This window comes from Lipotes vexillifer, unplaced genomic scaffold (assembly GCF_000442215.2).
Source record: "Lipotes vexillifer unplaced genomic scaffold, Lipotes_vexillifer_v1.1 scaffold1061, whole genome shotgun sequence".
NCBI lineage: Eukaryota > Metazoa > Chordata > Mammalia > Artiodactyla > Lipotidae > Lipotes > Lipotes vexillifer.
Genome location: NW_006789959.1, coordinates 2045862 through 2072828, shown reverse-complemented (window position 1 = coordinate 2072828; position 26967 = coordinate 2045862). Strand labels below are relative to the sequence as shown.

General features: G+C 39.8%; 1 protein-coding gene across 1 annotated transcript in view; it reads left to right on the top strand.

Moving 5' to 3' along the window:
• Positions 1 to 5826: 5826 nt before the first annotated feature.
• TSPAN13 (tetraspanin 13) overlaps positions 5827 to 26967 on the top strand; it is a 31764-nt gene continuing 10623 nt past the window's right edge. Inside the window, exons 1-3 of the mRNA XM_007463064.1 lie at positions 5827 to 6127; positions 25198 to 25365; positions 26613 to 26693. Of these exons, the coding sequence (XP_007463126.1) occupies positions 6065 to 6127; positions 25198 to 25365; positions 26613 to 26693 (312 nt within the window). The 5' untranslated portion in view covers positions 5827 to 6064. The remainder of the gene's footprint in view (positions 6128 to 25197; positions 25366 to 26612; positions 26694 to 26967) is intronic.

The window sequence follows — 26967 nt, the reverse complement described above, 5'->3', positions numbered from 1 at the left end:
AAAAAAAAAAAAAAAAAAAAAAAAAAAAAAAGAGAGATAGACTCGGAAGGAGACAGACAGTTATTGATCAGCTCCTTCGTCTCCTTCTTGGCCAAGAAACTCCCTTCTCAAGCTTCATTCAATCCAAAAAGCTGCAAATCATTACAAAGGAAAGTTTCTACAGTTCTTTCCTTTATTTCCCTGGAGACACAAGAGTATCAGAGGAATAGATGACAAAGAAATTTGTAATAAAAAGAAAATCGTTATAAATAATTTAACTAGATCAATTCTAGTAAAATCACTGAGAGACATTTAAAAAATTGGCTCTTAATTTATTTAAGGATATTTTATTGACTAAGGAAAATACAGTGAGGTTTAGATATAGCAAAGTGTACTATAGTTGAAGCAATTTAAAATTTGCAGTATTATTGATATTTTATTTGACTATAAATTGTGCATGAGCAATTTTATGTTTATCAATTTCATGTTTATATTTCTGAGAAGTCTAGAAAGTCTTTTGGTAACATAGTTAAAAGTTCTGTACAATAGCTTAGGAGTAATTTTGCTTAGGATTTGTTGAACACAATCAAGTCTTGGTGTTGAATTATTAAAAAAGAAATGTCGACCTTAAACTGAACTGATAGAAAAAGAAAAACAGAATTAAAACAATTAAGATCATGTTAAGCTAAACCTAAGCCACAAAGAAAGAGTTTTTAAATAAGGATTGTTAAAACCTGCAGTAGATTACCCAGATGAAGTGAGAGAATTTCCTTCTGTGGTAAAATGAAAAAGACTGAAAAATTGAAAGATGGTTTGAAATGTGACTAGAGAAATGTTTTTAGGACAGAAGGGGAATATGTAGTCACAATTATTTTTCAAGAAAACACACCTCTCATATCTCTCGCGGGAGCATAATTAAAGCCAGCCCCAACACTGTACTCTGAAATTCATCACAGCGTTTGTGTTGATGTTTCTAGCCAATTACTGTGGCAGGGATACCAAGGCAGGCTCATTGCAAGAGGGTGTGCTGGATGTCTCTGACATTTGGCTTTGGCTTGAAGACTCCCTGCTTTCCTTGCCAAAGCTTTTAAAAAGTGCACTGCAGTCTAAGACTTTCCTTCCTTCCTCCCTCCCATTTCTCCTTCCTTCCTTTCCTCCTTCCCTCTATCCCTCCCTCTCTTCTATCCTTCCTTCCCTCTCTCCTTCATAGAGGTCAGACCTGAATTGTGTTCTTTTAGCTCTCCTAGCCTCCTATGGCTCCTTCCCTATTTTCCCTCACAGATGTTTCTCCCAATAAATCTCTTGTGCATCTAATCCAGCCTTGGTGTCTGCTTCTCAGAGAATCTGGACTAATGTACGAGAATTCTGTTTGAATTAGATCAAAAACAAAACAAAACAAAACAAAACATATTTAAAACAAAGGAGAAGGAGGAGTATAGCAATCTCCTAAATTGTTAGAAACTCATCTCATACTAAAGATTTATTTAAGGATTAAGAAATTATATGTAAAACTGATTAGTTTGTCTTTGTTATTCCTATTTAAAAACAGTTAAAAAAGCAGTTTTCTAGGAGACTCAATTTTTTAAAAATAAATTTCAATGATCCAGTCTATGGATTTTGGACAAAGACAAGTTTCTTTTTTCTTTTTTTTTTTTTTGCTGTACGCGGGCCTCTCACTGTTGTGGCCTCTCCCGTTGCGGAACACAGGCTCTGGACGCGCGGGCTCAGCGGCCATGGCTCACGGGCCCAGCCACTCCGCGGCATGTGGGATCTTCCCGGACCGGGGCACGAACCCGTGTCCCCTGCATCGGCAGGCGGACTCTCAACCACTGCGCCACCAGGGAAGCCCGACAAATTTTTTTATAAAAATAAAACTTCCTCTTCCACTTAACAAAATAAACAGTCTCTTACCTTAGTCTCCAATATAATTCTCTGAGAAGAACTACAGTCCAATGTCCTATTTTTTTTTCTCACTCAAAAACAGCAATTTGTCAACAAAGGTGCAACATCAAAGCATAATTTGGAAAAAGGACATTACCTGTGGCAGATTTTATTTTCCAAAGATACACTACAGTACCTAGCATCCTCTGTGCTCTTCTGCAGTGTGACTTGTAACCCTCCCATCAAGAGGTGGGTCTGCTTTCCCCTCACTTTGAAACTTGTCAGGCTTCGATTCTCCTGACTAGTAGAGAATGGTGGAGGTGATCTTCCTTGGATCTGTGCATTGATATCTCTTACTAACTTTGGAAAATTCCTGACCATTATTTTCTCTTTACATATTCTGCCCCATTTTCTTTCTCTTTTCCTTCTGGAACTATAGTCACACAAACACTACTGGATTTTTGTCTCACAGGTATCAAATGCTCTGATCCATTTTTCCACTTTTCATCTTTGTCTTTTAGTTTGCATAATTTCTTTTCACCTATCTTCAAGTTTACTTTTTTCTTCTGTTTGTGTCCAGTCTGCTGAAATCACATTTTCAAAAATCTCTGATTATATTTTTCATTTTATTTTAATTTTCCCCATAGTAATCTTTATCTTTCTGCTGAAATTCTTCTCCGTGTGCTCCTGTACGTTTTCCACTAAATCCTTTAACACATTTATCATTTTGAGTTTTCAGGACCTGTCTGATAATTCTAATATCTGGATCATCTCTGGTTCTGCTTCTACTGACCATTTCTTCTTTTGACCATAGGTCAAATTTTTTTGATCATCCAAGTCTTTCATAATTTTTGATTGTGTGTCAGGTAGTGTGTATAAAAGAACACTGAGAGTAAAGTAAATAATGTTTACCAGCAGAAATGGGTACATCCTTTATTCTGCCAGGCTGCTACTATGGGTACTTAAGTCAGTCTGCACTATAGTTGAGCTGGGTCAGGATTTGTTACAAGTTTAGTTAGGTTCAATTCAGCATTGGCTTCAAATGTTTTTGAGGACACAATCAAGATTTTCCTTTTATAGGAAGGAGACCTCATACAGATCTCTTTGTACTTTACAGCTCAGCCATCAGCATTCTCAGCCTCAGATGTGCTTTACAACTTGGCTGTTACTTTTTTTTTTTTTGCTGGGGAGTGTTTTTTGCTCTTCTGTCATGTCCTTGGCTTTCACTCATGTCCTTATGAGTCCTCTCCCTTTCTTGCTGTTTTAACTCAGCTCTGGAGGGCTCTTGCAGTATACTGTAAAGAGATTTTTCTCTTCTGCTAATTCCTTAGCCTTTGGAATCCACTGCTTTGGATTAGGTAAAGACCCAGATTGCTTTGTCTTTCCCCTCCTAATCTGTTTTTAGCCACTGTCATACTTGAGGATGTTTGTGCCCGTTGAGATAGCTGGGGAGGGAGCTCTCTTGCCTGACTACAGCCTATAGAGCTTCAAATCCTTGTACTATGTGAAGGCCCATGGGTTAGAGTTGGCAAGTAGTTGTACACTCACTCTGTGGCTTTTGATCCTTGGATTATAAACGGTCACACTAGACCATACACCCACATTAAAAGATGGTTAAATGATCAGCTAGTTTCTCTTTATCCCTCTCTATGGCAGTCTTCTTTCTATAGCTAATCTATAAGAGATAAAAACTGTGGGCTTTTTCTTCCTAAGAATTTCTTATTACTTCTTGGATTTTAGTTCCTTTAGATGTCTTTGGTTCCTCAGTTCCATGAGAAGTTTTTTTTTTTAGTTGAGGTGAAATTGATATATAACATTTCATACATTTCTGGTGTACAACATTATAATTCTACATCCACATACACCACAAAGTGATCATCACCAAAAGTCTCATTATCATCCATCATCATACAATTGATCCTCTTCACTCACTTTGCCTACCTCCCCACCCCTTTCCTCCCTGGTAACCACCAATCTGTTCTCTGTATCTGTGAATTTGTTTTTTGTTTGTTCATTTGTTTTGTTTTCTGATAGGTTTTTTTTTTTTTTTTTTAAAACTATAGTTTTGTAGCTTTTCTAGCTCATTCTTGTTAGGGTGGGAGCAAATGGTCTTTTGCAAATTTCTACATCCAAATTCTAAGGTGGAATCCCACTATGTTCATTGTTTTGTTTTCCAATTTGCAGTACTTTCTTGGTTTTCTCTCTTAAAGGCCGCAACTCCTAATGCAACCCTCCTACAACTTTAGCTCTTGCCTGGTTTCTGTAACTGCTCCCTTAAATTGCCCCCCAGACTTAAGGGGAATTATAATAACTACCTGCTCTTGCTAGCTCTGAGCTGCTTCACTCTCCTTTGTTGGCTTCCTTTAACCTTGTCCATATTTTTCAAAACAGTCCCTTTATTAAATTCTTCTCAGTCATTGAAATGAGCCACCTCCTTCCTGCTGGGCCCCTGACTGATAGGGGACATTCCTATGAGAAAAAGTAAGAGATTCAACCCACAGGCAGATAGTAGAGTGTATTATGAAGAAAGCAAATAGAGAATTGTCACAGTTGGTTGAGTTACGTTGAAGTGGTAGTAACGTTGGTGACATCCACGAATGAGAAGAGAAAGAATAGGTTTCCCCCCTAATTCTTCTTTAATAAGCTTCTGGCTTCTCAAATGGAAAGCTGAGCCACAAAGTTTTATTTGGGTTTGACGGTCATTTTCCAGATTAAAATTAAAAAAAAAAAAAAAAAAAAAGGAACTCATTTGGGTGTATACAAAAGGTTAATGTGGAATATCAAGGCTAAAGAATTAATGTGGCTTTCTTGGTGAAGTCGGGTCTGGGACGGTAAAGAGAGATTAGAAGAGGAAGCAGACAATTCCAAGAAGACAAATTATTTTTATCAGCGGCAATATTTTATTTAACATATACAGTATCATTTGCTATCACATAACTTACTCAGCATGAACCCTTAGGTTTCATATAAGTACCTGAATATTTCTAAGAACATTTTTTGGTAGAAGGCACCATGAAATAACCAAACCTTTATTGGCTTAGCTTAGTGCTTGGAACACAGCAGGTTTTCAAAAACTGTTAGATATATTAATACTAGCTGACATATATTAAGGACTAGCTGAGTCCTTACACTGTGCCAGGCGCTCTGCAAAGAGTGCTTGACATACTGTTAATATCCCAATTTATAGGTGAGGAATCTGAGGATACATGAAGCATTTCTATAATAGACACTCAAAGTGATAATGAATTGACAGAGGTGGAGACTGTGTCATTAAAAATGTTTCACAGCTGTTTGTGGGAAAAAACCCCACAGCTTATTGAAATGCAAGATTGGAAGACAAAAAAACCGCTTGATTTTCTTTTGCATGCATGATAAAGTTTATCAGCATTTTTGCAAGCCCCTGTAGGATACATCTGACCTGACAAGAGTCACAATTATGGGCCATATACCTTACCTATTTTCTGAGAAAAGCAGAGATTTCATCTCTCCGTTTATTCTTTCACTTATTTCCTTCCTTTCATTTCCCCCCCCACTTCATTCTCTCTTTTAAATCGTTCACGTTCATTCATTTATTGCTTCATTCCTTCCTTTTTTCCTTCATTCAAACAAGGCCAGGTGCTTAATTTTAAAATCTCATTCAAAATGGTGCCACGTCACCCGCTGGGGCCAGGAACCGAGAGGTGCTGTCATCTTTCTCCCTGCCAGCGTGGATCTCCGTGGAGTCCCGCCCTCTTCTCACCTGCTCCCCAGGAACCCGCGGTGAGGTCGCTGCCACACACTCTGGCCTCAGGAACTCTCCCTCAAGGCCTTCGCCCCTTCCCCCTCTCCCAGGGGCCGCCCCTCCCCTCCCCTCCCCTCCCCTCCCATCCCATCCCGGATCCCAGCTAGCTGAGCGCATTTATTTGCATATTTCTACCTTTGTTCCCCGCCGGCGGCCAATCAGCGCGCGAGGCGAGGCTGGGGTCTGGGCGGGGCTCGGGCTCCGGCTCTGTCTTCAGCTGCTGCGGCCGCAGGTTCCAGAGCGGGTAGGAACCGCCGCGGGCGCGCCGCGCGCTGCAGCCCCTGCCCAAGCCCCGGGCTCCCCACCGCGTCCCCGCTGCTGTGTCGCCTCGGCCAGGCCCCGAAGGCAAGGACAAAGAGGCTGCCTGGAGGCTCCGCCGGAGCCAGACTTTACCTGCAGTTGCCGGGAACCTCAGGCTCCAAGATGGTTTGCGGGGGCTTCGCGTGTTCCAAGAACTGCCTGTGCGCGCTCAACCTACTCTACACCGTGAGTATCCCGAGCCCGTTCCTCCCCGCCTGGGGGCTTTGCACCTGCTCGGGTGCTCCGTGACTTCCCTGTCTGGCCAATGACTCTCACTTCATCCCGCACCCCCTTTCTGTCTTCCCACGCTCTGGCCTCCCCCGCCCGACCTCGCCATCCGTCCCCGCCGGGGACCAGGAGCCGGAGACTGTCGCATTCTCTTCCTTTCATTGTGAAGCCGCCGTCTTTCTGGCTCACTGGCCGCGTCTCTTCCCCATTGCTCTACCCCGCCCCCTCACCCACCGCCTCGTTTTTCAGTTATTTGACCAGACCTCTCCACTTTCCCATCCTTATACCTTCTGCAACTCGTTCTTGGCTCCCAAATCCATCTGGGGCGGATTTGGAGGGGGGAGCAGCCTCGGGTTTGAGGACAGTTTTGCAAAAATAGCGTGATCTGAAACTGACAAGGCGGCATATGGATGGTGTGCGTCGTGTTTAGCTCTACGTGCGCCTGTGATTTTAATTGAGGCCACCGTGTAGGTTCACAGGATATCCGCAGCTTCCGAAGTTTGTTTCGTGCTTACATAAAGGAATGTCTTTTTGCGGGGAGCGGGAGTTGGGGAGGGGAGTTTTGCTTATACCTGATTCTTTTTCCATGAATCTCCCCTCTTATCATTATCCTAAATCCATTTTAAGCTAAATTCTCCAGTAAATAAGCGAGCCTCCACCCAGGTTGTTTCTTTCCCTGCCAGCCAGCTTGGGCTTTTTAGTTTTAACCCTGCAAGTGTGTGTTTGTAATTTTTGAGGGGCAATTCGGGGTGAACAGGAGGATGGGAGAGTAGATTGCCATTTACCGATGGCCTACCACGTCCCAGATTTTACATACACTTTCCTTTTTCTGACAATCATCCGAGGCAAGGGGCATTGTCTAAATTTTATACGTGAGATAATAGACCGAAAAGGGCTTTAATAACTTTACATAGTTGATAGCTGGCGAGTCAAGAAGTGGAACCCAGGCTGTGGGATCCAGATCTTTCCACAGGCTTCTTTACCATGCGGAAGAAACTTCATCTTCTGTCATCATCCCTCCATCATAGTCTTGCTCCTGTCTATAAATACACCTGCGTTTGTTTTGCAGCACCCAGCCTGAAAACAAACCCAGCTCCTGTGCATTAGCAGAGAGCTAGGCCATCTGTGCAAGCTTAGGTTACATCCTTGGAGTGCGGAGTCTGCCTGTGGTCCCCAGCAGGAGGGAGAGGCTGGGTCCTTTTAGCATTACTGTTCCCTTGTATGTGAACATGGTTGCAAAGCTTTGAAAGCAAGACATAAACCTGTAAAAAGTATGTCTTTCTGACTAGTTAGTAGGAATCTAATCAACATGTCACTAATCCTAGATTTGGGAAAAATTCTAGACCACCTGGTGATTCAGGTACTTGTAATCGGAGATCCATGTCAAGTTTCAGATGAGAATCCACCTTTGTCTCACCTGAACATGCCTATCACATTGATTATTTATTAAGTAAAAGCTGACCAATTCTCCAAGTATTTTCTTTTGTTAGCATGAATGGCCTGTTTAGGACTCCACATTCCCCATTTTATGCTGACTTCTGCCCCTCCCCCTCATGATTTAACTACCTGTTTGCCAGACATTTAACCTTATAGTATCTGCTTACACACAGTAGAATGTCTGCGTTGCATACTTACGTCACTGAGGAGGTCTATATAGATTAATATGCTGTATATATATTTTTTTCTAAAGACAAGTTATTTTTAAATCTGGTTCTGTTGCTTTTGAGATATGTCATTTCTGCTTGAATCTCTTGTGTATTAGGAAAGCAAAGAGAAAGGTAACTCTGAAGGAACATATTATATAAGACTTTTATATCTGTTCTAAATTATTGACCTTCAGAGTATATTCTATTGATTTTAATAGCACTGTAGTAAAAATTAATTGGAAATTCACAGGACTATAAAGATGGTTGGCCCTTTTATATCTAAACCTTTTTATTATTTTTTAAAAATTTATTTATTTATTTATTTATTTTTGGCTGCGTTTGGTCTTCATTGCTGCAAGCGGGCTTTCTCTAGTTGCGGTGAGCGGGGGCTACTCTTTGTTGCTGTGCGCAGGCTTCTCATTGCGGTGGCTTCTCTTGTTGCGGAGCACGGGCTCTATGTGTGAGGGCTTCAGTAGCTGTGGCTCGCGGGCTCCAGAGTGCAGGCTCAGTCGTTGTGGCACACGGGCTTAGTTGCTCGGGACCAGGGCTCGAACACGTGTCCCCTGTACTGGCAGGCGGATTCTTAACCACTGCACCACCAGGGAAGCCCTAAGGCTTTTTAGAAAAAGGATATTTCTTAAAATGAATTACTGTCTACTGCTTACACATTGTGAACAAGTTTAGATGAGTTCAGCAGCTTAGACTGGAAATGAATGAAAGGTAAACATTGAACCAGGTCTTAAATAGATGCTGAAAGTGTGCCATTGCTATTATTTAGATTCTGTATCTTCCCTGGTTTCACCTCAACATTTTAAGATGGGAAATGTCAAGTGGTTGGGGGCAGGGTTAAGGCTGAAGACTTGGGAGACATTTCTTTTTAAGGCATGAATAGGAGGACCCTTTATAGGTTCCAGTCCCACCTGGGTCGCTGCCTCCGAAATAAGCTCAAAGTTGTGGGATTGGAGCTGAGATTATTTCTAAAAGTGTTAGTAAAGCCAGGATTGCATATGGGCGTGGTAGGTTTAAAGGCCATGGTGTGCTTTGAGTCATCACTCTTGCCTTGAAGCATTTTCTTGAGGAACTTAGGGCAGCCTAACTGCCCACATGCTCAGGTGGCCTGCTTATGACCTTGAGATTAGGGCAGAATTTGTGACCAGTCCAGAAAGCATGCCATTAAAATAGGTTGGATGGAACATCCCCCAAACTTGTCATGGATTTTTGATCACTAGCTAAAGATGGGGCTGATTTTTGTTGTTGTTTATGGTTTGGTTGTTTTAATTATTAGAATCCCTAGTAATGAACAACTTTACATTAGTGTAGTGAATATCAACAGTTTATAGATACAGGAGGAAAGGAGAAGCTACGGTTTCTTTATGCACTTTCATGATGCTATACAAAAGAGAGTGACTTGCTCTAGAACTTCCTACATTTATAGAAACTGAATGTTTCTTCACTCAACAAATATTTATTGAGTGTCTACTGTGTGCAAGGCACTGTTCTCAGTCTGGGAATACAGCAGTGAACCAAACTGGGCTTCGAAATCAACATGCCTTATGAAGCCTCTTTTTCATTCACTATCTTCTCTACATATGATCTCAAGAGCTTTCTTCAGTCAATAAACATTTGCTTACTGTGTGCATTCTGCTGAGAACTATGGGAAATAATAAACACATACAAAGGCACGTACCTCCTCTGTGAAGACAGGATCTAGTTGGGATTTATGGAGTGGAAAAATTAATGTTATATAAGGGAAGGACTGACTTTAGGTGCCACAAAATTTAGGACTAGGGCAGGTCTTTGTGGGTTGGAGAAGAAGGTATGATTGAATTGAGGAAGTGTGGAAATAGCTTGGTCTTTTTGATACTGTTCAGGATATAAACAGGTGAAAACTGCTTTGGGAAAACGGTCTATTTTATTTTTAATTGTTTATTTTAAAATAATTTTGATTGAAAGTATTTTGAAAAAAAGTGAAAAATAACTTTAATTATTCCTAGTGATTTGTGGGGAATTTTAGTAGGTATGAAGTAAGTGTTATATTAAAATATGTGACGTTTTGCATATGTCTCCTTGTGCTTCTTAAGCAGAGAAGAAAAGACTTATAGGAATCGACTGCTGTTTATATGTGTGTGTGTGTGTGTGTGTGTGTGTGTGTGTATGAATAGTTTTAATTAAGAACGTAAGGAACAGAAAATAAGTCATGGTCTTTAAGTAAGGGTCATTTCAGAAGTTTCAGTTTTGTTTCTTATTCTATATTTATTCTTCTAAAATCTAAGTTTGTTTCTGTTGGTTTTTTGCAATATTTTTTCTATATCTTGGGTTGCTTTGGGGAAAAAATCTCCATGCAGTCAAAAACTATATCAATTTACATTCATTTTAATGCATATGTTTATTTGCGTTTTAGGTATTTCTGAAATTGAGGTTGTCTTAAAATAGGTAAAACATAGCAGATAAATATATATATATATATGTGTGTATATATATATATATATATATATATATATCTGTACAGTCTATGGAGAGAAAAACAGCTGGGTTTCGGAAGAAAACCTAAATTTGAATACCAACTGTACAGCTTGCTTGGAATTTAACCTTGGGCAAACGTCTCCATCTGAGTTTCACATTTTTCATTTATAAACTGGTGATGTTATTTTTCATTCTTCCCTTGTGGAGTTGTTAGGATAAAAGGAGAGAATGTGGATAAATGCTTTGGATGTGCTATAGAAAAAAGAGCAAGTTGTTACAGCTTCGTGGAAAAAGTTGAATTATTTCAAATTTCTGAATTACAAACCTGTAAGTTACAATGGAAAGGTTTTCAAGCTACTGGGATTTCTAACACTTACAGGCTGGTGTTAACTCAAGCAGGCCCTACCGGGGCAAGAGTTCATACCCTCAAAGCAGTAATATTAATCTTTCAGTTGTAAGAAAAAAATGACTGAGGTATGGTGAGTATAAATTTGGAACGATTTTCCTGTACATTTTTTAAAGTCCTATTCTGGTCATTAGAGGGCTGGAAAAGTATAATTTTGTTCAGTTTCTACTCCAAAATAAGTGAAAAACACTAATACTTCAGCCAAAGAAAAAAAATCTACTTTTGTAATTGCCTTCAAATTATTGTATTTGACATTTTTCAAAATTCTGATCATTATTTTTCAAATTATTCTTATTTAATATTTTAATGTGTGGTTAGGCTTATGTTATTTCTTGGCCCTTGTTCAAACTACTGAATGAATTTAAAATATTTAAGTGGTTGCTGAATATTTACTTGGATTTTGAATTTAAAAATGATTCACTGTTTACAGAACCTGGAATTTTCACGTGATGCTGTTGAGCTGGTGTTCATAGTTGGCCTTTGTGCCAAATATATTTGTGAAATTTCCCAACTTTTGATTTTAAAACAGTTACCAAAATGTGCTATTTATGTCATTTCTTACTTGAAATGAGGTTATTTTCTTTCACAAAGTTTAACAACATAATTAAGAGGCTTTTAGAAAGAAAGAAATTTTATTAGGGGAATAATTGTATTTCAGCCTACGTTTGAAAAGTGAGATTTAAACATCTCAGTGGTTTAATTTGCATACAGTTTTAGGTAGTTTAAAAGTGGGCCATCATCACCTCAAACACATATGAATTACTGGTGAAGACAGGCTAGGTTTAGTTCGTCTTCGTTCTTATCATCACATTTCACCTGAATTGTTCCTCCATATTATCTTATCACTGTAAAATGAATAATGCACTTGTAATAGTGGATGAAAACTCTCAGAGAATAAACCCGAATTCCTTAGCATGCCATTCAAGATCTTTTCACCATCAGCTCTTCCCGTGTGCATCTCTTTGTATATTTCAGCCACAGAGGGTTCCCCAGACATTTTGCCCTTTGTTGCCTGTCTTTGCTGATCCTCTGCTCTTGACCTATTAATACCTTGCTCTGTCTTTGTAAAACTACTCAAATGAAGCCTCCTGTTTCTTAAGTCAGAAGGAATTGTTTCCTTAAATTTTCACTTGGGAATCAGTCTTACTACTTGAATGCCACCCCAGACTAATTCAATCAGGATTCAGAGAGAGGGAGAGGCGTGTGATGTTTTGGTTAAAAAAATCCCTTTTTAAACTCTTCCTAGCTAATTCTAAATTACAGTGAGGGCTGAGAGTCAGTGTTGTAAGATTTTATTTCACTCTGTCTTTGCCATTAACCATACCAATGCTCCATACTATAGATTGCTTTGTGTTTGCTTTTTCCCCAGCTAGACTCTCCACCCTTTATTGGCGGAGATCATAGCTTTCTCTTTGTTGCATCTTTTGGTTTGTAGCATTTTTTTTCTTTAGCACAGAGCTTATACTCTCTTAAGTATAGAGAATGGAATTTGCAGAATTGGCTGCTCCCTTTTCACCAGAGGTAAAACATACCTACTGAAAGCTTGCATAAACAGGATAATTTGATCAAAATTAAATCTAGAAGACAGCCAAATATTTTAAGACATGAAAATTAGCATTGGGTTAAAAATAATAAATAGGAATTGCTTTTATCTGTCTACTGTAGAATCTAATATGTTTCTTGAAATACTCTTTTCTCTTTTCTTTCCCATTGTTGGCCACGCTCTCCTATGCATCTGAGGTTTTCCTGTAACCTTTCCCGTGAACAAATCAGCTTTCTGTAAAATTGTGCTAGAATCATACTTGGCTAGGGTTCTTTATATTATTAGTCTAATTTATTATTACTAGTCTAACATAAATGTGAAGACGAACCCAAATAATTTTTCTTTTATTCATTCCAATAATATTAATTAAGCAACAGCAGCAGTGAGTGAAACAAACCAAAAGGTCCTGCGTTCATGGATCTTACGTTTGGGGAGGAAGGTAGATGATAAGCAAATAAGCAAATAAGTTATACATCATATTAGAAGGTAAAATGCTATGGAGAAAAATGGAGTAAGAAGGCTGAAGCACAATGGGGCAGTGGGGTGGGTAGGGGAGGATAAGGGCATATTTTTATGTGTGGTGGTCAGGATTAGCCTTCTCAGTAAGATAGCAGTGGAACAAAAACTTGAAAGAGATGAAGGACAGACATCTGGAAAAAGTCAGTGGAGGGAACGGCCTTTGAGAAGATCCTGAAGGAGTATTTCTGATTTATGCAAGGGACAGAGAGGATGCCTGTGGCTGGGACAGAGTGAGCAAGTGGTGGGTGGAGTGGTTGGAAATGAGTCAGAGAGTTTCTGGGACCCAGATTGAAGGAATTGAACTTTTACACCAAGGGAAATGGGGAGCCATTGGTGGCTTTGGGCCTGATTTTCATTTAAACGTTTGTCTGGCTCCTGAATTGAAAGAGATTATGGATGGCAAAAGTAGAAACAGTGAGATCACCTGTAAGGCTACTGCAGTAATTTAAGCAAAGGTGATGGAGGTTTGGACCAATATTACAGCAATGGAAGTAAGAGAAATGGTCAGATTTTGGGTGTATTTTGAAGGTGGTGCCAACATAATTTCCTGATGGATGAGAATGGGGTGTGAGAGAGACCAGTCACAGATTACTTGTGGTTTATGGCCTAAACAACTGGCTTGCTGAATCTGCTATTAACGGGAATGGGGAGACTGTGGGTGGAACAGGCTTTGGAAGGAACATAAGAGGTTCAGTATTAGATGCGATGCCAATCAGATACCCAAGTGGAGATGTCAAATGGCAGGTAGTCTAATAACAGTGGAGTTCAGGGGAGAGGAGTATCTTGGAGGTTGAAATTCAGGGAGCCATCAATGTAGAGAGTGGTATTTAGAATTGCTACTAGGTGAAATCAACCAGTTAGTGAGGATAGGGAGAGAAGGGTGGTGATCTGTGAACTGAACCAAGGACACTCTTATAATAACAGTTTTCGGAGACAAGGAGGAACCAGCCAAGGAACCTGAGAAGCAATGGCCTGTCAGGTAGGAGGAAAACCTGGTAGAGGCGGGTGTCTTAGAAGCTAAATGCACATCATTTTAAGGAGGCAGAGTTAAACATCTGTGTCAAATGCTGCTAAGTAAGATGAGGGCTAAGATATGATTCTTAAGTTGATCAATGAAGAAGTCACTGAAAAAAGCAATTACCTTTTTATTTTGTCATATGATAGACTATATGTCCCTCAACAGTAAGCACCGTGTCCCAATCACTCCGGCTTTCCTGCATGCCCAGCACAGCCTTGCCATATGGTTGACATTTAGTTGATTGAACGAAGGAGGCAGTGCAGGGCTGTTTTGCCCATAATTCCACTTCTCTCCCAAAACTGCTCCGAAGAAGGAAGATGTAGGGTGGGGTTGAAACTTTGTTGGCAGCTGTGAGTGCTACCTCAAACCAGTTATCCTTGGAAAATGGCAAGTCAGGATGCCTTACTTTTGATTCTCTTTATATAATTTCTTCCCAGCAGAAAGTATAAAGTATAGCGTATAGTATATAGTATAAAGTATGCCTTGTAAGTATAAAGCAATCTGCTTGGCACCAAGGAGAACAAGAGAAGAAAAATATGTGACGACAGCACATCAGCCTTCCTTGTATCATTTGAGGAATGAAAATGAGACGAAGAACTGCGGTCTTGGCTTCAACCCTAAATGTCTGGATATTTAGATTATTTACAGAATTTTCAGATTTCCATCCAGATGTTTGGTGTCAGAGAAACACATGCTTCATAATCACTGAATTGTTCTTCAATTGTTCACATTAGGCAGAAGTTCAGAGGGAGAGTTCAGTGTCACGTGTAATTACTCTTATGACTGTTGAAACATGGAGAGGTCTGGGGCCTTAGTTTTTAATGTATCGGTAGGTGCTGCATTACATTTTGGTGGTATAGTCCTTTTAAATCTTATTACTGTTTTAAGTTTCTTACCCTCCACTATTATCACGTCTTCTCTCTTGCTTTAGCGCTGACAAAACATTTTTGAATGATTTAACTGCAGAATCGCATCCAGTTTTTTCAAAGGTTCTACGTTCCTCTTTCGTCCTCAAAGCAATTCACTTACCCTGGTAGAATTTGGATGCTCAAAAAATGTAGCTGCTCTAGAAATGATTCAAGTCTCTCTTTGCATGTTGTTTCTGCAATGTGGTGGATATTTGGTGAAAGAATGAAACTCTCTTTTATAGGTTATATAGAGAAAGAATAATCTGGAACACATGAGGCTGGATTTCTTCACCCCAAATATTGATTAGGTTAGGGAATAAGCATTTTCCTATCCCTAAAGCATAATGAGCAGGATCATGAGCTCTTTCAGTCTGCAGTGTATTTTGAGTACCTCTTCTGTACCAGCCACTTAGCCACATGCTAGGAGTATCAGGTCAACATGTGCTTTGACTGTATGGCACTCAAAGTGTAGAGGGCTCATTAGAAGAATTCAAAGTATGACTGGAGGTAGGGAATAGTGGCTAATGAGTTACCTCGAGAGGTAAGCCAGGCCCTTCACATTCTTGGATTTGTCAGCCTGGTATTTGGACTTTATTCTGAGATTAGAAACAAAAGATAGCTGGCATGGGAATGACCTCATCTATTGGCTTTAAGTTAAAGACAATCAAAGACTACCATATTAGGAATAGAGTCCAGCTGCAGGTAAGAGAAACCCAGCTACTGCTGCTTCAAATAGTAGGCTCTATTATTTTCATGTAGCAAGATATCTAGAAGTAGATAATCTAGAGAAGGTGCACAATGCAAGCATGTTATCAAGCTCCCAATTATCCTGCCCTACCATCCTTGGTATGTGACTTTCTTCTTTGTCACCCAATTACATCTGCAACTCTAGGCATTAGGATTTGTTCCCTGCTGGAGGAAGGATAACGCTGTAAAATGCTTTTTCTCGTAAAGCTCTGTGTGTGTGTGTGTGTGTCTGTGTGTTAGAATAGTTCTATTGAGGTATTAATGACATACAATAAGCTGCACATATTTAAAGTATAAATTTGATAAAGTTGTGACACATATATACACCTGTGAACCCATCATTGCATTCACGCCCTTGAACATATCAACCCCCAAAGTTTCCTTATCCTCCTTTGTAATCCCTCTCTCCTGCCAGATAAATTGGGATTTATCACCTATAAAATGAGGGGACTCGGTTAAGGTCACTGGCCAGATAGCTTTGTGCCGCTAGTGCCCTCCTTCATCAGAATCTATGGGATTTCCCTGGCACTCCAGTGGTTAAGAATTCGCCTTCCAATGCAGGGGATGCGGGTTTGATCCCTGGTCGGGGAACTAAGATCCCTCATGGCACGGGGCAACTAAGCCCACTCACCGCAACTATTGAGCCCACGAGCCTCAACTAGAGAGAAGCCAGGGCGCTACAATGAAAGATCCCGCACAACTAAGACCCGATGCAGCCAAAACTAAAAATAAATAAAATTTTTTAAAAAAAGAATCTATCCATGTGCACACTAATAGTTTTGCCACCACCTCCTTTTTTAAGGATTTGCTTGGGGAAGCAATACCAGTTGTAGACACTTTTATAATCTTGCCTTGGCGTGGCTTTTCATAAATTTTAGCTTTTGTACTGTCTCTTTTAAAAGCTCTTTTTTGTATGATTCACTTTTCTTTGTTTTAAAGAGAGAACAGGAAAGGTTGGCGCTTCCTGTTCATAAATAACATCGCTATCAACAAGTTAACAGATCCATAATTTGTTTTTATCAGCCTTCTGTCTCCCAAAGGAAGGAAACTATTTGTCATAGGTCTAAATTTACTTTCTATTACCATTGGTCTCATAAGGAAACTGTTGTTATTATTAAACAAAAAAATTCATGCAGTTTCTTTGTCTACCAGGTTCTAGTTACAAGCAGGTTTTTTAATTATACAGTTAGAATCTTATTGGAATCCATAATTTTTATATCACTCATTTGGAAGACTTCACATATCCCATTCTCTTCAAAATTACAAACCAACCATAACATACAATTACCACTATTCAGAAATAAATTGCTTCATTATTACCTTTAAAAGGCTCCTTCTTAGTAAAAGTTAAAGAAACACTGATAATCAGATCTAATTAGAGGCATATCCTAAAACTTTAGGTGTTGTTTCTAATTTAAAAAGTTAATTATGAGTACTTGGGGATATTTGTTACAGTGTGTTAGAGACAGCAGTCACACCCTAAAACATTTATGTTGTTTTCAATTTTGCTTTATTAAAAAAACCAAACAGGGCTTCCCTGGTGGTGCAGTGGTTAAGAGTCCGCCTGCCAATACAGGGCACACGGGATCGAGCCCTGGTCCGGGAAGATCCCACGTGCCGCGGAGCAACTAAGCCAGTGCGCCACGACTACTGAGCCTGCGCTCTAGAGCCCGCGAACCACAACTACTGAGGCCCTGTGCCACAACTACTGAAGCCCGCCTGCCTAGAGCCCGTGCTCTGCAACAAGAGAAGCCACTGCAACGAGCAGCCTGAGCACCGCAAGGAAGAGTAGCGCCCACTCACCGCAACTAGAGAAAGCCCGCACGAAGCAACGAAGACCCAGTGCAGCCATAAATAAATAAATGTTTAAAAAAAACCCCAAAAACCTAAACATATTTTGGGGGTTTATCATAAAATTGAGTCACTTAAGTAAGTTTATGTTTGGACAGTTTCTCTGTTGTGGTAATAAATGCAAAATTTGTTTTTGATTGGACAGTTAAATCATGTTCTCTTCCACGTTACAAATGCGAATGTGTATTTAGGAGTTGGGTACCAGAAGGAGGTGATAGGGTGGTGTCAAGATGCCAAGATGTCAAGATGTCAAGATACGTGAGTCTACCCAAGTATGACAGACCTAGAGCTTCACTTTCTGTTATAAACAAGTGGAGAGTCAGTGAATTACTGCCTACTGTCTTCAGGTCTCTACCACCTTCATTTGAAAGCTTTCCTTTTTCTTAAGTGGGTACAAATTGTTGGGGAGAATGTGGGCAGTACCTGGAGATGCACAGTTGGGAATTAATGTGAAATATTTGAGAGACAAATGAGAATATCTTGATGCGAGTAGCCATGTTTGGGGAATTGTGGGAAAGAAGGCTGGATGAGGCAAGTTGGACAGATTTACAGAGGAAAGCAAAACAGAAGAATTTAGTATTGGTGTTCCAGTAAGAAAAGGGTTGTTACATTTTCAGGCTACTTGTAACTTGGAAATGCTTTATATGCACAGAAAGTAATATGGTGTGCTCATGTGATCCCAACAGCCTGATTTCACAAATGCCAGTGTTTTGCTATGTCTCTTTTTAAGAGGTTCAAAGTTATAGTACAGCTAAAGGGCCCCTCTCTGTTCCCTTTCCCAATCCCCACCAAAAGTATCGTACTCACTATCCTAAAATCAACATACGTCATTTCTATGCATGTTTATATATGACAGTTTGATCTGGTAATCAACCAAAGAGAATATATAGTGGATTTTTAAAAAATAATTTATTTTTGGCTGCGTTGGGTCTTCGTTGCTGCACGTGGGCTTTCTCTGGTTGCTGAGAGTGGGGGCTACTCTTCCTTGCTGTGCTCGGGCTTCTCATTGCGGTGGCTTCTCTTGTTGTGGAGTGTGGGCTCTAGGCGCGTGGGCTTCAGTAGTTGCAGGGTGTGGGCTCAGTAGTTGTGGCTCGCGGGCTTAGTTGCTCCATGGCATGTGGGATCTTCCCAGACCAGGGCTTGAACCCGTGTCCCCTTCATTGGCAGGTGTATTGTTTTTTTTTTTGCGGTACACGGGCCTCTCACTGTTGTGGCCTCTCCCATTGCGGAGCACAGGCTCCGGACGTGCAGGCTCAGCGGCCATGGCTCACGGGCCCAGCCGCTCCGCGGCATGTGGGAATCTTCCCGGACCGGGGCACGAACCCGTGTCTCCTGCATCGACAGGTGGACTCTCAACCACTGCGCCACCAGGGAAGTCCTAAAGTGTTGTTTTTGTGTTGAAAACTTATGTAAATGGTCTGTTTTATCAATATTTATACAATTTGTTTCATTTTTATGTTTGGAATTTATAGATTTAATAGAAATAGATTAACCCTTGTATTCTACTGTGTGATCACACCAGAGTTTGTGAATTCCCTAGTCACGGTGTTTGAGGTTGTTTTACATTTTTTACTGTTAAAACCAAGGCTGCAGTAAAATCCTGATACATGTATGTCTGGCTGGGGACATGGGCATTTTTCTTGGATATTAACCTAGAAGCAGAATTCCTGGGTTAGTAAGAGACACGTATCTGTAACTTTTTGAGGTGCTGCCACATTGTTCTGTAAAGTGCCTGCAACAGTTGACACTTCTACTGGAATGTGAGTTCTAGGTTCTCTGCATCCTCGTGTCATTAGCCTTAATGTTTGCCAATCCGAGGTTCACTAGTCAGTACCTCATTGTTCTAATTTTTGCTTTCCTGATATATAATGAGATTTAACATCTTTCATTTGTTTATTGGCCTTTTGGATTCTTCTTCAGTGAACTGCCTCTCATTACCTTTGACCACTTTTCAGTGTGCTTTTTGTCCTTTTAAATTGATTTGTAAGTATTCTTTAATATATACTTCTGTGCTGGAAATATCTTCTAGTCCTAGGCATATCCAACATTTTTCTGTTTTTTTTATCATATAGAATTTAAAATTTTAATGTGAGGTATAGTTTGGTGGGTTAGAACATGGATTCGTATTGCAGTTCTATCCCTTCCTTGCTGTGTAACCTTGAGTTAATTTCTTAACATCTCTGTGCACAACTTCCCCCATCTGGAAAATGGAGGCAATAGTACTACCTACCTCTTACGGTTGTTGAGAAGACTGAATTAGTTAGTAAGTGTAAAACATTTTGGATACTTCTTGTATGTAGTAAATGACATATTTGTATTATATGTGCTTTTGGGGGGGTCTTGTTTAAGAGTGTTTCTTTAACCACAAAGGCAAAATATCTTTCTGTATTTTTTTCCCCAGAAGTTAAAATTTTGCTTTTTATATTTAGGCTTTAAATCTATGGCATGAGGTAGAGATTACTACTATTATTTTTCAAAATGGGAAGGTAGTTGTTGAAGAGCTATTAATTTGTTTAGTTACTTGATTTTAATTACCAAACCATTATAATAAATTCTGATATTTGTTTGGATTATTTTTAACTTCTTTAGTTCTTTTAGTTTTATTTATATATTTAATTTTACTAAATAAAAAAAATAAAACACATTCAAAAGCTGTAGAGTCAGGCTCAGGTTTTGAAGAGCATGGTGAAAGCAATAACAAAGACAGAATTTGGGACAGTTAAATGTGACCACTGACAAAGGTTGATTTGCCACTGGGAGCATTTCTTATGCAGGGTGCTAGTGACAGTGTAGCTGGGCTGAGAAAAAGTGCAGCAGACACAGGCCTTTCTCTTTAATCTTCTTAAAAATGTTCCTAGCTCTTTGATGACATTTATTCTTCCATGTAACTTAATGGATCATTGTATAAATTTTTACCCCAAACCGTGAGACTTTGACTACAAATACATGAAATTTGTAGGCTAAATTGGAGGTGAATCGATGCTCTATTATAATAATGAGTGTTCCCACCGTGAACATGATAAATCTCTTCATTTAATTTAGGTCTTTTCCATGTTCTTCAATTCATTTCATAATTTTCTCCATGGATGTGTTGTAATACTTCTTTTAGCTTTATATGTACGTCATATTTTGGGGACCTGTTACAAATTGCTTTTAAGGAAATGCATGAAAAGATTTGGAGGTGTATCAGCATGCTGTTGATTTTGTATAGTGACCTTTCTGTGACCTTTTACACTGTTAAATACAGCTTTCTGGAGGTCTAGACATGCAAGGGTCTTAGTTCAACTCCCCGCTTCTGCCTGGTTTAAAACCCAAGTCCTTCCCCTTTAGGGACTGTTCTGATCTGGGAATTCCTTCGCACCCTCTCATGGCCACACAGTGCCAGTTGTATGCTTGCCGTCTGACTTTCAGTTCTCCTTTCCTTTCTGTCCTGTGGGAATTTCCCATAGTTTCTCAGCACTCAGCTATATATATATAAATATACATATAAATAAATATATATTATTTTAAAATTTATTTATCTTTTTTGTTAATTAATTAATTTAATTTTGGCTGCGTTGGGTCTTTGTTGCTGCGTGCGGGCTTTCTCTAGTTGCGGCGAGCGAGGGCTACTCTTGGTTGCGGTGCGCGGGCTTCTCATTGCGGTGGCTTCTCTTGTTGCGGAGCGCGGGCTCTAGGCGCACACAGGCTTCAGTAGTCGTGGCTTGAGGGCTCTAGAGCGCAGCCTCAGTAGTTGTGGTGCACAGGCTTAGTTGTTCCACGGTGTGTGGGATCTTCCCTAGAGCTTCCAGAAGGAATGAAGTCTTACTGACACTGTTATTTTAGCTTAGTAAGACCCATGTTGGACTTCTGACCTCCAGAATTACAAGAGAATACGTTTGTGGTGTTTTAAGCCGCTAAGCTTGTGCTAATTTTTTAAAACGACAATAAGAAAGTGATACATCCTCTCAAAGGTTTTTGAAGGAGAGGTGCCTAGTATCAGTGATGGGGATAGACTAAAACTATATTAGAGACACAGCAGAGCGAACTTGGTGAGGAATACTCTTGAGTGAGAGGTACATAGAAGGGTGTAACCTTTTTCTTCTCCTACCTAGAAAAAAAAATCAGAGCAAAGATACTTGTGAATGTTCTAGATAATGTTTTCAGTAACAGCATAAAGCCTAGTCTGGAAGCTAGAACTTCTTATAGATGTGATAAAGTGCCCTACCCCGCTTTTAGTTATAGACATTATTTTTCAAAGGGGAAAAGATTCTCATTATTAATAAGCCTGTAACTTGGGTAGCTGAGAGAGCAGAGAGCTGTTTTCTCCTTTTGTTGAAATGCTGCTGTTGTAAATAAAGGATTCGGTTTGCTGGGAGGGTACTGACAAGGGATACCTGAATAATTCACTCCAGCTATATGGTAGGGATTACGTTGATGGTAGAATATCAGGCAGCTTTCTGTAACATGCATTCCTGACTTGTGCATCTCCAAATGCGAGAATTGTTTTGTGTGGGCTGCTGTGACAGATTACCACAAACATGGTGGCTTAAAAACAGCGGAAAGCTATTCTAACAGTTCTTGAGGCCAGAAGTTCACCATCAAGTTGTTGACAGGGTTGCACTCCCTCTGAATGCCCTAGGGGAGAATCTGCTCCTTGCCTCCTTGCCACTTTGCCTCTTCTGTCTTCTAGTGGCTGCCAGCATTCCTTGCTTTGGGGTCACATCACCCTCTGCCTCTGTCTTTATATTGCTGTCTCCTCTCTCTCTCTACTCTCCCTCTGCCTCTCTCGTAAGGATACTTTTGATGACACTTAGAGGCTGCCTGATAATCCAGGATAAGCTTGTCCCTTTTAGACCCTTAATTGAGTCATGTCTTTTGCCATGTGATATAGCATTCATTCTTTTGCTGTATATGGTAGTATTCAGTTGGGGTCATTTTTCAGCCTACTATGTGTTCTGTTATGGTTCCTTTGCAGTCTTTGATGTGTTCTGTTTATCTGGATATTTTTGATTATTGTTCTCTACTCTGATCCACTTTGTAAAAATCTCTGACATAGCAATGATTTGTCCCATTGTAGTTTTTCATTCCCTCTTACATTGAATTCTAGAATGAAAGTCAGCAAGCTGCAGCCCATGGACCACATCCATTCCATTGCCTATTATTGTACAGCCTGCCAACTAAGAGTGGTTTTACATTTTTAAATGGTTGAAAAAAAAATCAAAGGAACATATTTTGTTCCACATGAAAATTATAAGAATTTAAATTTCAGTATTTAGGGGTAGCTTGTCTCTGGCTTCCATGTGTAGTGGGCACCAACCATTTGTTGATGAATATTTAACTCGTGGTAAGAATTTCATTAATGTTGTTAAGGATTTGGTACAATTCCCAAAGGATTCTTTAAAACTATGGGTTAGAAGAATTTTATGTGTCATATTATTCATGCTTCTGATCTTTTTGGCCCTAAGACTCAAAGAAATATAGGGTAAATGTCCTGCCCCTGAATTTAATTAAGTTAGTAAATAGTCATCACACCCAGGACTTGAAGCTGCCAAGTGTTGGTTAATTTTATATGTCACCTTGGCTGGGCTGTGATGCCAAAATGCTTTTTCAAGCATCAGTCTAGATGTTGCTCTGAAGGTATTTTTTAGTTGTGGTTAACATTTACAGTCAGTTGAGTTTAAGTAATTATGGGCCTCATGTACGATATGAAACATGAAAGCATTAAGAACAAAGACTACTTTCCTGAAGGAGAAGGAATTCTGTCTCAAGACTGCATCACTGAAATCGTGTCAGAATTTCCAACTTGTCATCCCGTCCTACACATTCTGGACTTGGTGGACCCCACAATTCCATCAGCCAGTTCCTTCAAATAAATGTCCTCTCTTTCTCTCACTCTCTCTCAATATATATCCTATTGGTTCTGTTTCTCTGGAGAACCCTGACTGATACAGCAAGTTACTCTGAGGTATTGAGACTGTGGACCATCTTCAGTGTTTGTTGAGTATGCTGAGCATCGCTCTCTCCCCTCACTGAGGTGAGGCCCCTCCGGCGTTACCTCCCTCTCCTTCCTTGACACCTCCTTCAGGCTTCTGCCTTTTACACCTCGTGAAAGGAAATGTGTTATATTCGGGTATAACAAAGTCAGAAATAAGCTCATTGGTGATGGGCCCAAGGACTGTTTTCTCAATCCAAGATTGTTTGAAATTGTGAGAAGACTGTGAGTTGATAAAAATGAGACAGAAGCAAATGGATCTGCTCAGAAGAAGGAGTTGAGAAAATGAGGACTAATTTCTGGGTAGCAGTATTTGCAAGAAGTTTTTCCTCCTCTTCTCTCTCTAAAAAGAAAAGCTTCCTCTGTGTACTGATTCAGTGGAGAACACCAAGTCCGTATAACTCCATAACTTGTTCCTATCATGCTACAGATAGTTGCTTTCATTCTCAAGTTTTGCTGCTTTATCATAAATGGATAAAAATACAAATAGCTGCTGTATTTGTCCATATTTAGCCATTTTACTTGTATGTCTATACATATAAGAAGTTTTACATACCAAGGCATTTAAAAATTGTGTCTGATAAACAATGACTACGCTTATAAAAAATTACACATTTGAGTAAAGAACCATTTGAGTGAGTGATGATTTATTTTGTATCTCAAAACAAAGTTTATTAGGCCTTGAAGTGGTGCTAGAAAGTTTATTTTACATACTTTGATTCCTCCCAACAAGGTATTAAGCTGTCAACTTGCTCCAGGAAATGGCTGACTCTCGACTGACTTGAAGATGCTGTCTCTTTCCTGTTCCACCCTCCACCCCGGCCCACCCCCCCATACCTGTTTAAGCTGTATCTTCTATCAGTTGATTATAATCTTTATATGGCATGCTGTTAAAGTGTTATTTTAAAGAGGTAACTGTAACTTTGAGTTTTACAGGTAATGACTGATTGAGGCATGTGTTTTACCTGTTACACTTGATTTTGTTTTATAAGAACATAAATGATTGGGATGTAAAATAATTTCTTCTTGCTCAGAATGCCATTTTTACTCTAAGTAGCTAAAATCTCTTGTACTCTTTTCATACTAAAAGTTTTAATAGTCTCTCTCTATGTTTGAATTCTCACAGAATAGCCAATGATATCTAAAGCAATTCATTTCATCAACAATATTGTGAGATATTTTGACTGTTCCAAAGGCGAGTTTCTGTCATAGGTTCTGGGGATAAAGAGAAGTGAAAAGATGGGGTCTCTAAGTTGCTCAGAGACTCCTAGGAGAGACAGCCTTGGAAACAGAATGTTAATGTGTTGAAGGGAACAGTCCGGGGCTTTGAAGGAAAGATATGTGATTTCCACGTGAAGAAACCAGTATGTCGGACTGAGATGTGTTGGTGTCTAAAAGTTTTACATACGCTATTATTTCAAAAGCTTAAGTAGAAATCGTTTAGGTTTAGTAAGCCAGATGGCCTCTGAGGCTCCATAATAATTTTATAGATTATTGTTTGTGTTTTAAAAACATGGCCAAGGGGCTTCCCTGGTGGCGCAGTGGTTGAGAGTCCGCCTGCCGATGCAGGGGACACGGGTTTGTGCCTGAGTCCGGGAAGACCCCCCATGCCGTGGAGCAGCTGGGCCCGTGAGCCATGGACGCTGAGCCTGCGCGTCCGGAGCCTGTGCTCCGCAACGGGAGAGGCCACAACAGTGAGAGACCTGCGTACCGCAAAAACAAAAAACAAAAAACAAAAAAACACGGCCAAGGATTAATATAACTTGTTAAGACAATACTATCTGTGAGATCATGTGTGTATTCTAGTATTGAGTGTTAGCAATCATTTGTAAGATACTAAGTAGGTGCCTGAAAAATGTTCTTTATATTAATACATATATTGACGCTTTTCCCCTCTTTCTTCTCCCTCCCCCTCCCTCCCCCCATCACTGCCCTTTGTGGTTGTTTTTGCAGTTGGTTAGTCTGCTGCTAATTGGAATTGCAGCGTGGGGCATCGGCTTCGGGCTGATTTCCAGTCTCCGGGTGGTCGGTGTGGTCATCGCAGTGGGCATCTTCTTGTTCCTGATTGCATTAGTGGGGCTGATCGGAGCCGTGAAACACCATCAGGTGTTGCTTTTTTTTGTATCCTTTTTTACAGGTGGGATTTATACCCAACTTGGGTTTGCTCTTATCTTAATGATTACTCCTGTGATAACTACAACTAATTTAAAATAACCATTAGGAAATTAATTGCCAGAGAGCAACTCCTGGCAAGCATTATGTGTATTTGTCCAACCAACATTAGGAACATTTCTTAGGGTTAAGTTATTGTATGTTTACATATTCTCTCTCCTTTTCACATTGTGACGAATGTATTCTGCAAGTTCAGTATCATTCTATTTATGTGTTGCAAGTTCAGAGTTACACTGAACTGATTCAGTGACTTCTATGTCCTTTCCAAGTCATTAATATTTGGTTGAGAATTTCACAATGATTTTTTTTTTTTAACATCTTTATTGGGGTATAACTGCTTTACAATGGTGTGTTAGTTTCTGCTTTATAACAGAGTGAATCAGTTATACATATACATATGTTCCCATATCTCTTCCCTCTTTGTCTCCCTCCCTCCCACCCTCCCTATCCCACCCCTCCAGACAGCCACAAAGAACCGAGCCGGTTTCCCTGTGCCATGCGGCTGCTTCCCACTGGCTATCTACCTTACGTTTGTTAGTATATATATGTCCATGTCTCTCTCTCGCCCTATCACACCTCACCCTTCCCCCTCCCCATATTAAGAAAGCTTACATTTATCTCTACTTATTTCCTATTTTATCTATGTAAGAATTTTTCTTTTAATCTAAATGAAATTATAATAGGTCAGCTTTTATTTATTTTTAATAATTTATTGAAGTATAGTTGATTTACATTGTTGTGTTTAATTTCTGCTGTATAGCAAAGTGACTCAGTTATACATATATATTGTTTTCATATTCTTTTCCATTATGGTTTATCACAGGATATTGAATATAGTTCCCTGTGCTATGCAGTAGGACCTTGTTGTTTATCCATCCTGTGTATAACGGTTTGCATCTGCTAATCCCAAACTCCCAATCCATGCCTCTCCACTCCCCTCCCCCTTGGCAACCACAAGTCTTTTCTCTATAATACATCAGCGTTTAAATAATTATTGTTGTTAGTATTTTTCTATATAATTATACCTACAGTGTATTATCAAAATAAAAATTATGTGTATTCTTCTTGCACTTTCTCTAAGTGCCATTTGTTCTGTTTTCTGGGTGACCTCCTTCTAGGGAGTTGTGAAGTTGCCAGTAACTCTGTTTTACGTTATTTTAAGAATTTCCAGAAATATCCTTAACTTTGATTCTCAGTACATGATTATTCTCTTACTTGTATTTATTGTCCAGTTTTCCGTATCATGTGCTTGCTTAGCCCTGAACCAGGAGCAACAGGTAAGCAAAGATTTTTTTTCTTTCTACTTTATTACACCACATAGTATGTGTAGGAAGAAAGGGGGAGGAATGATTGGAATATAAAATAATTTCTTCTTGTTCAGAATGCCATTTCACTCCACATAGCTGGAGTCTTTTGTTCCTCATTGCTTTAGTGGGGCTGCTTAGAGCCCTAAAACACCACGTGTTGCTATTTTCTGCATCCTTGAAGTAGGATTTTGCCCTCACTGGGTAAAAAGTGCTCCTGCTAATGGATATTCACCCAGTCTTTCCC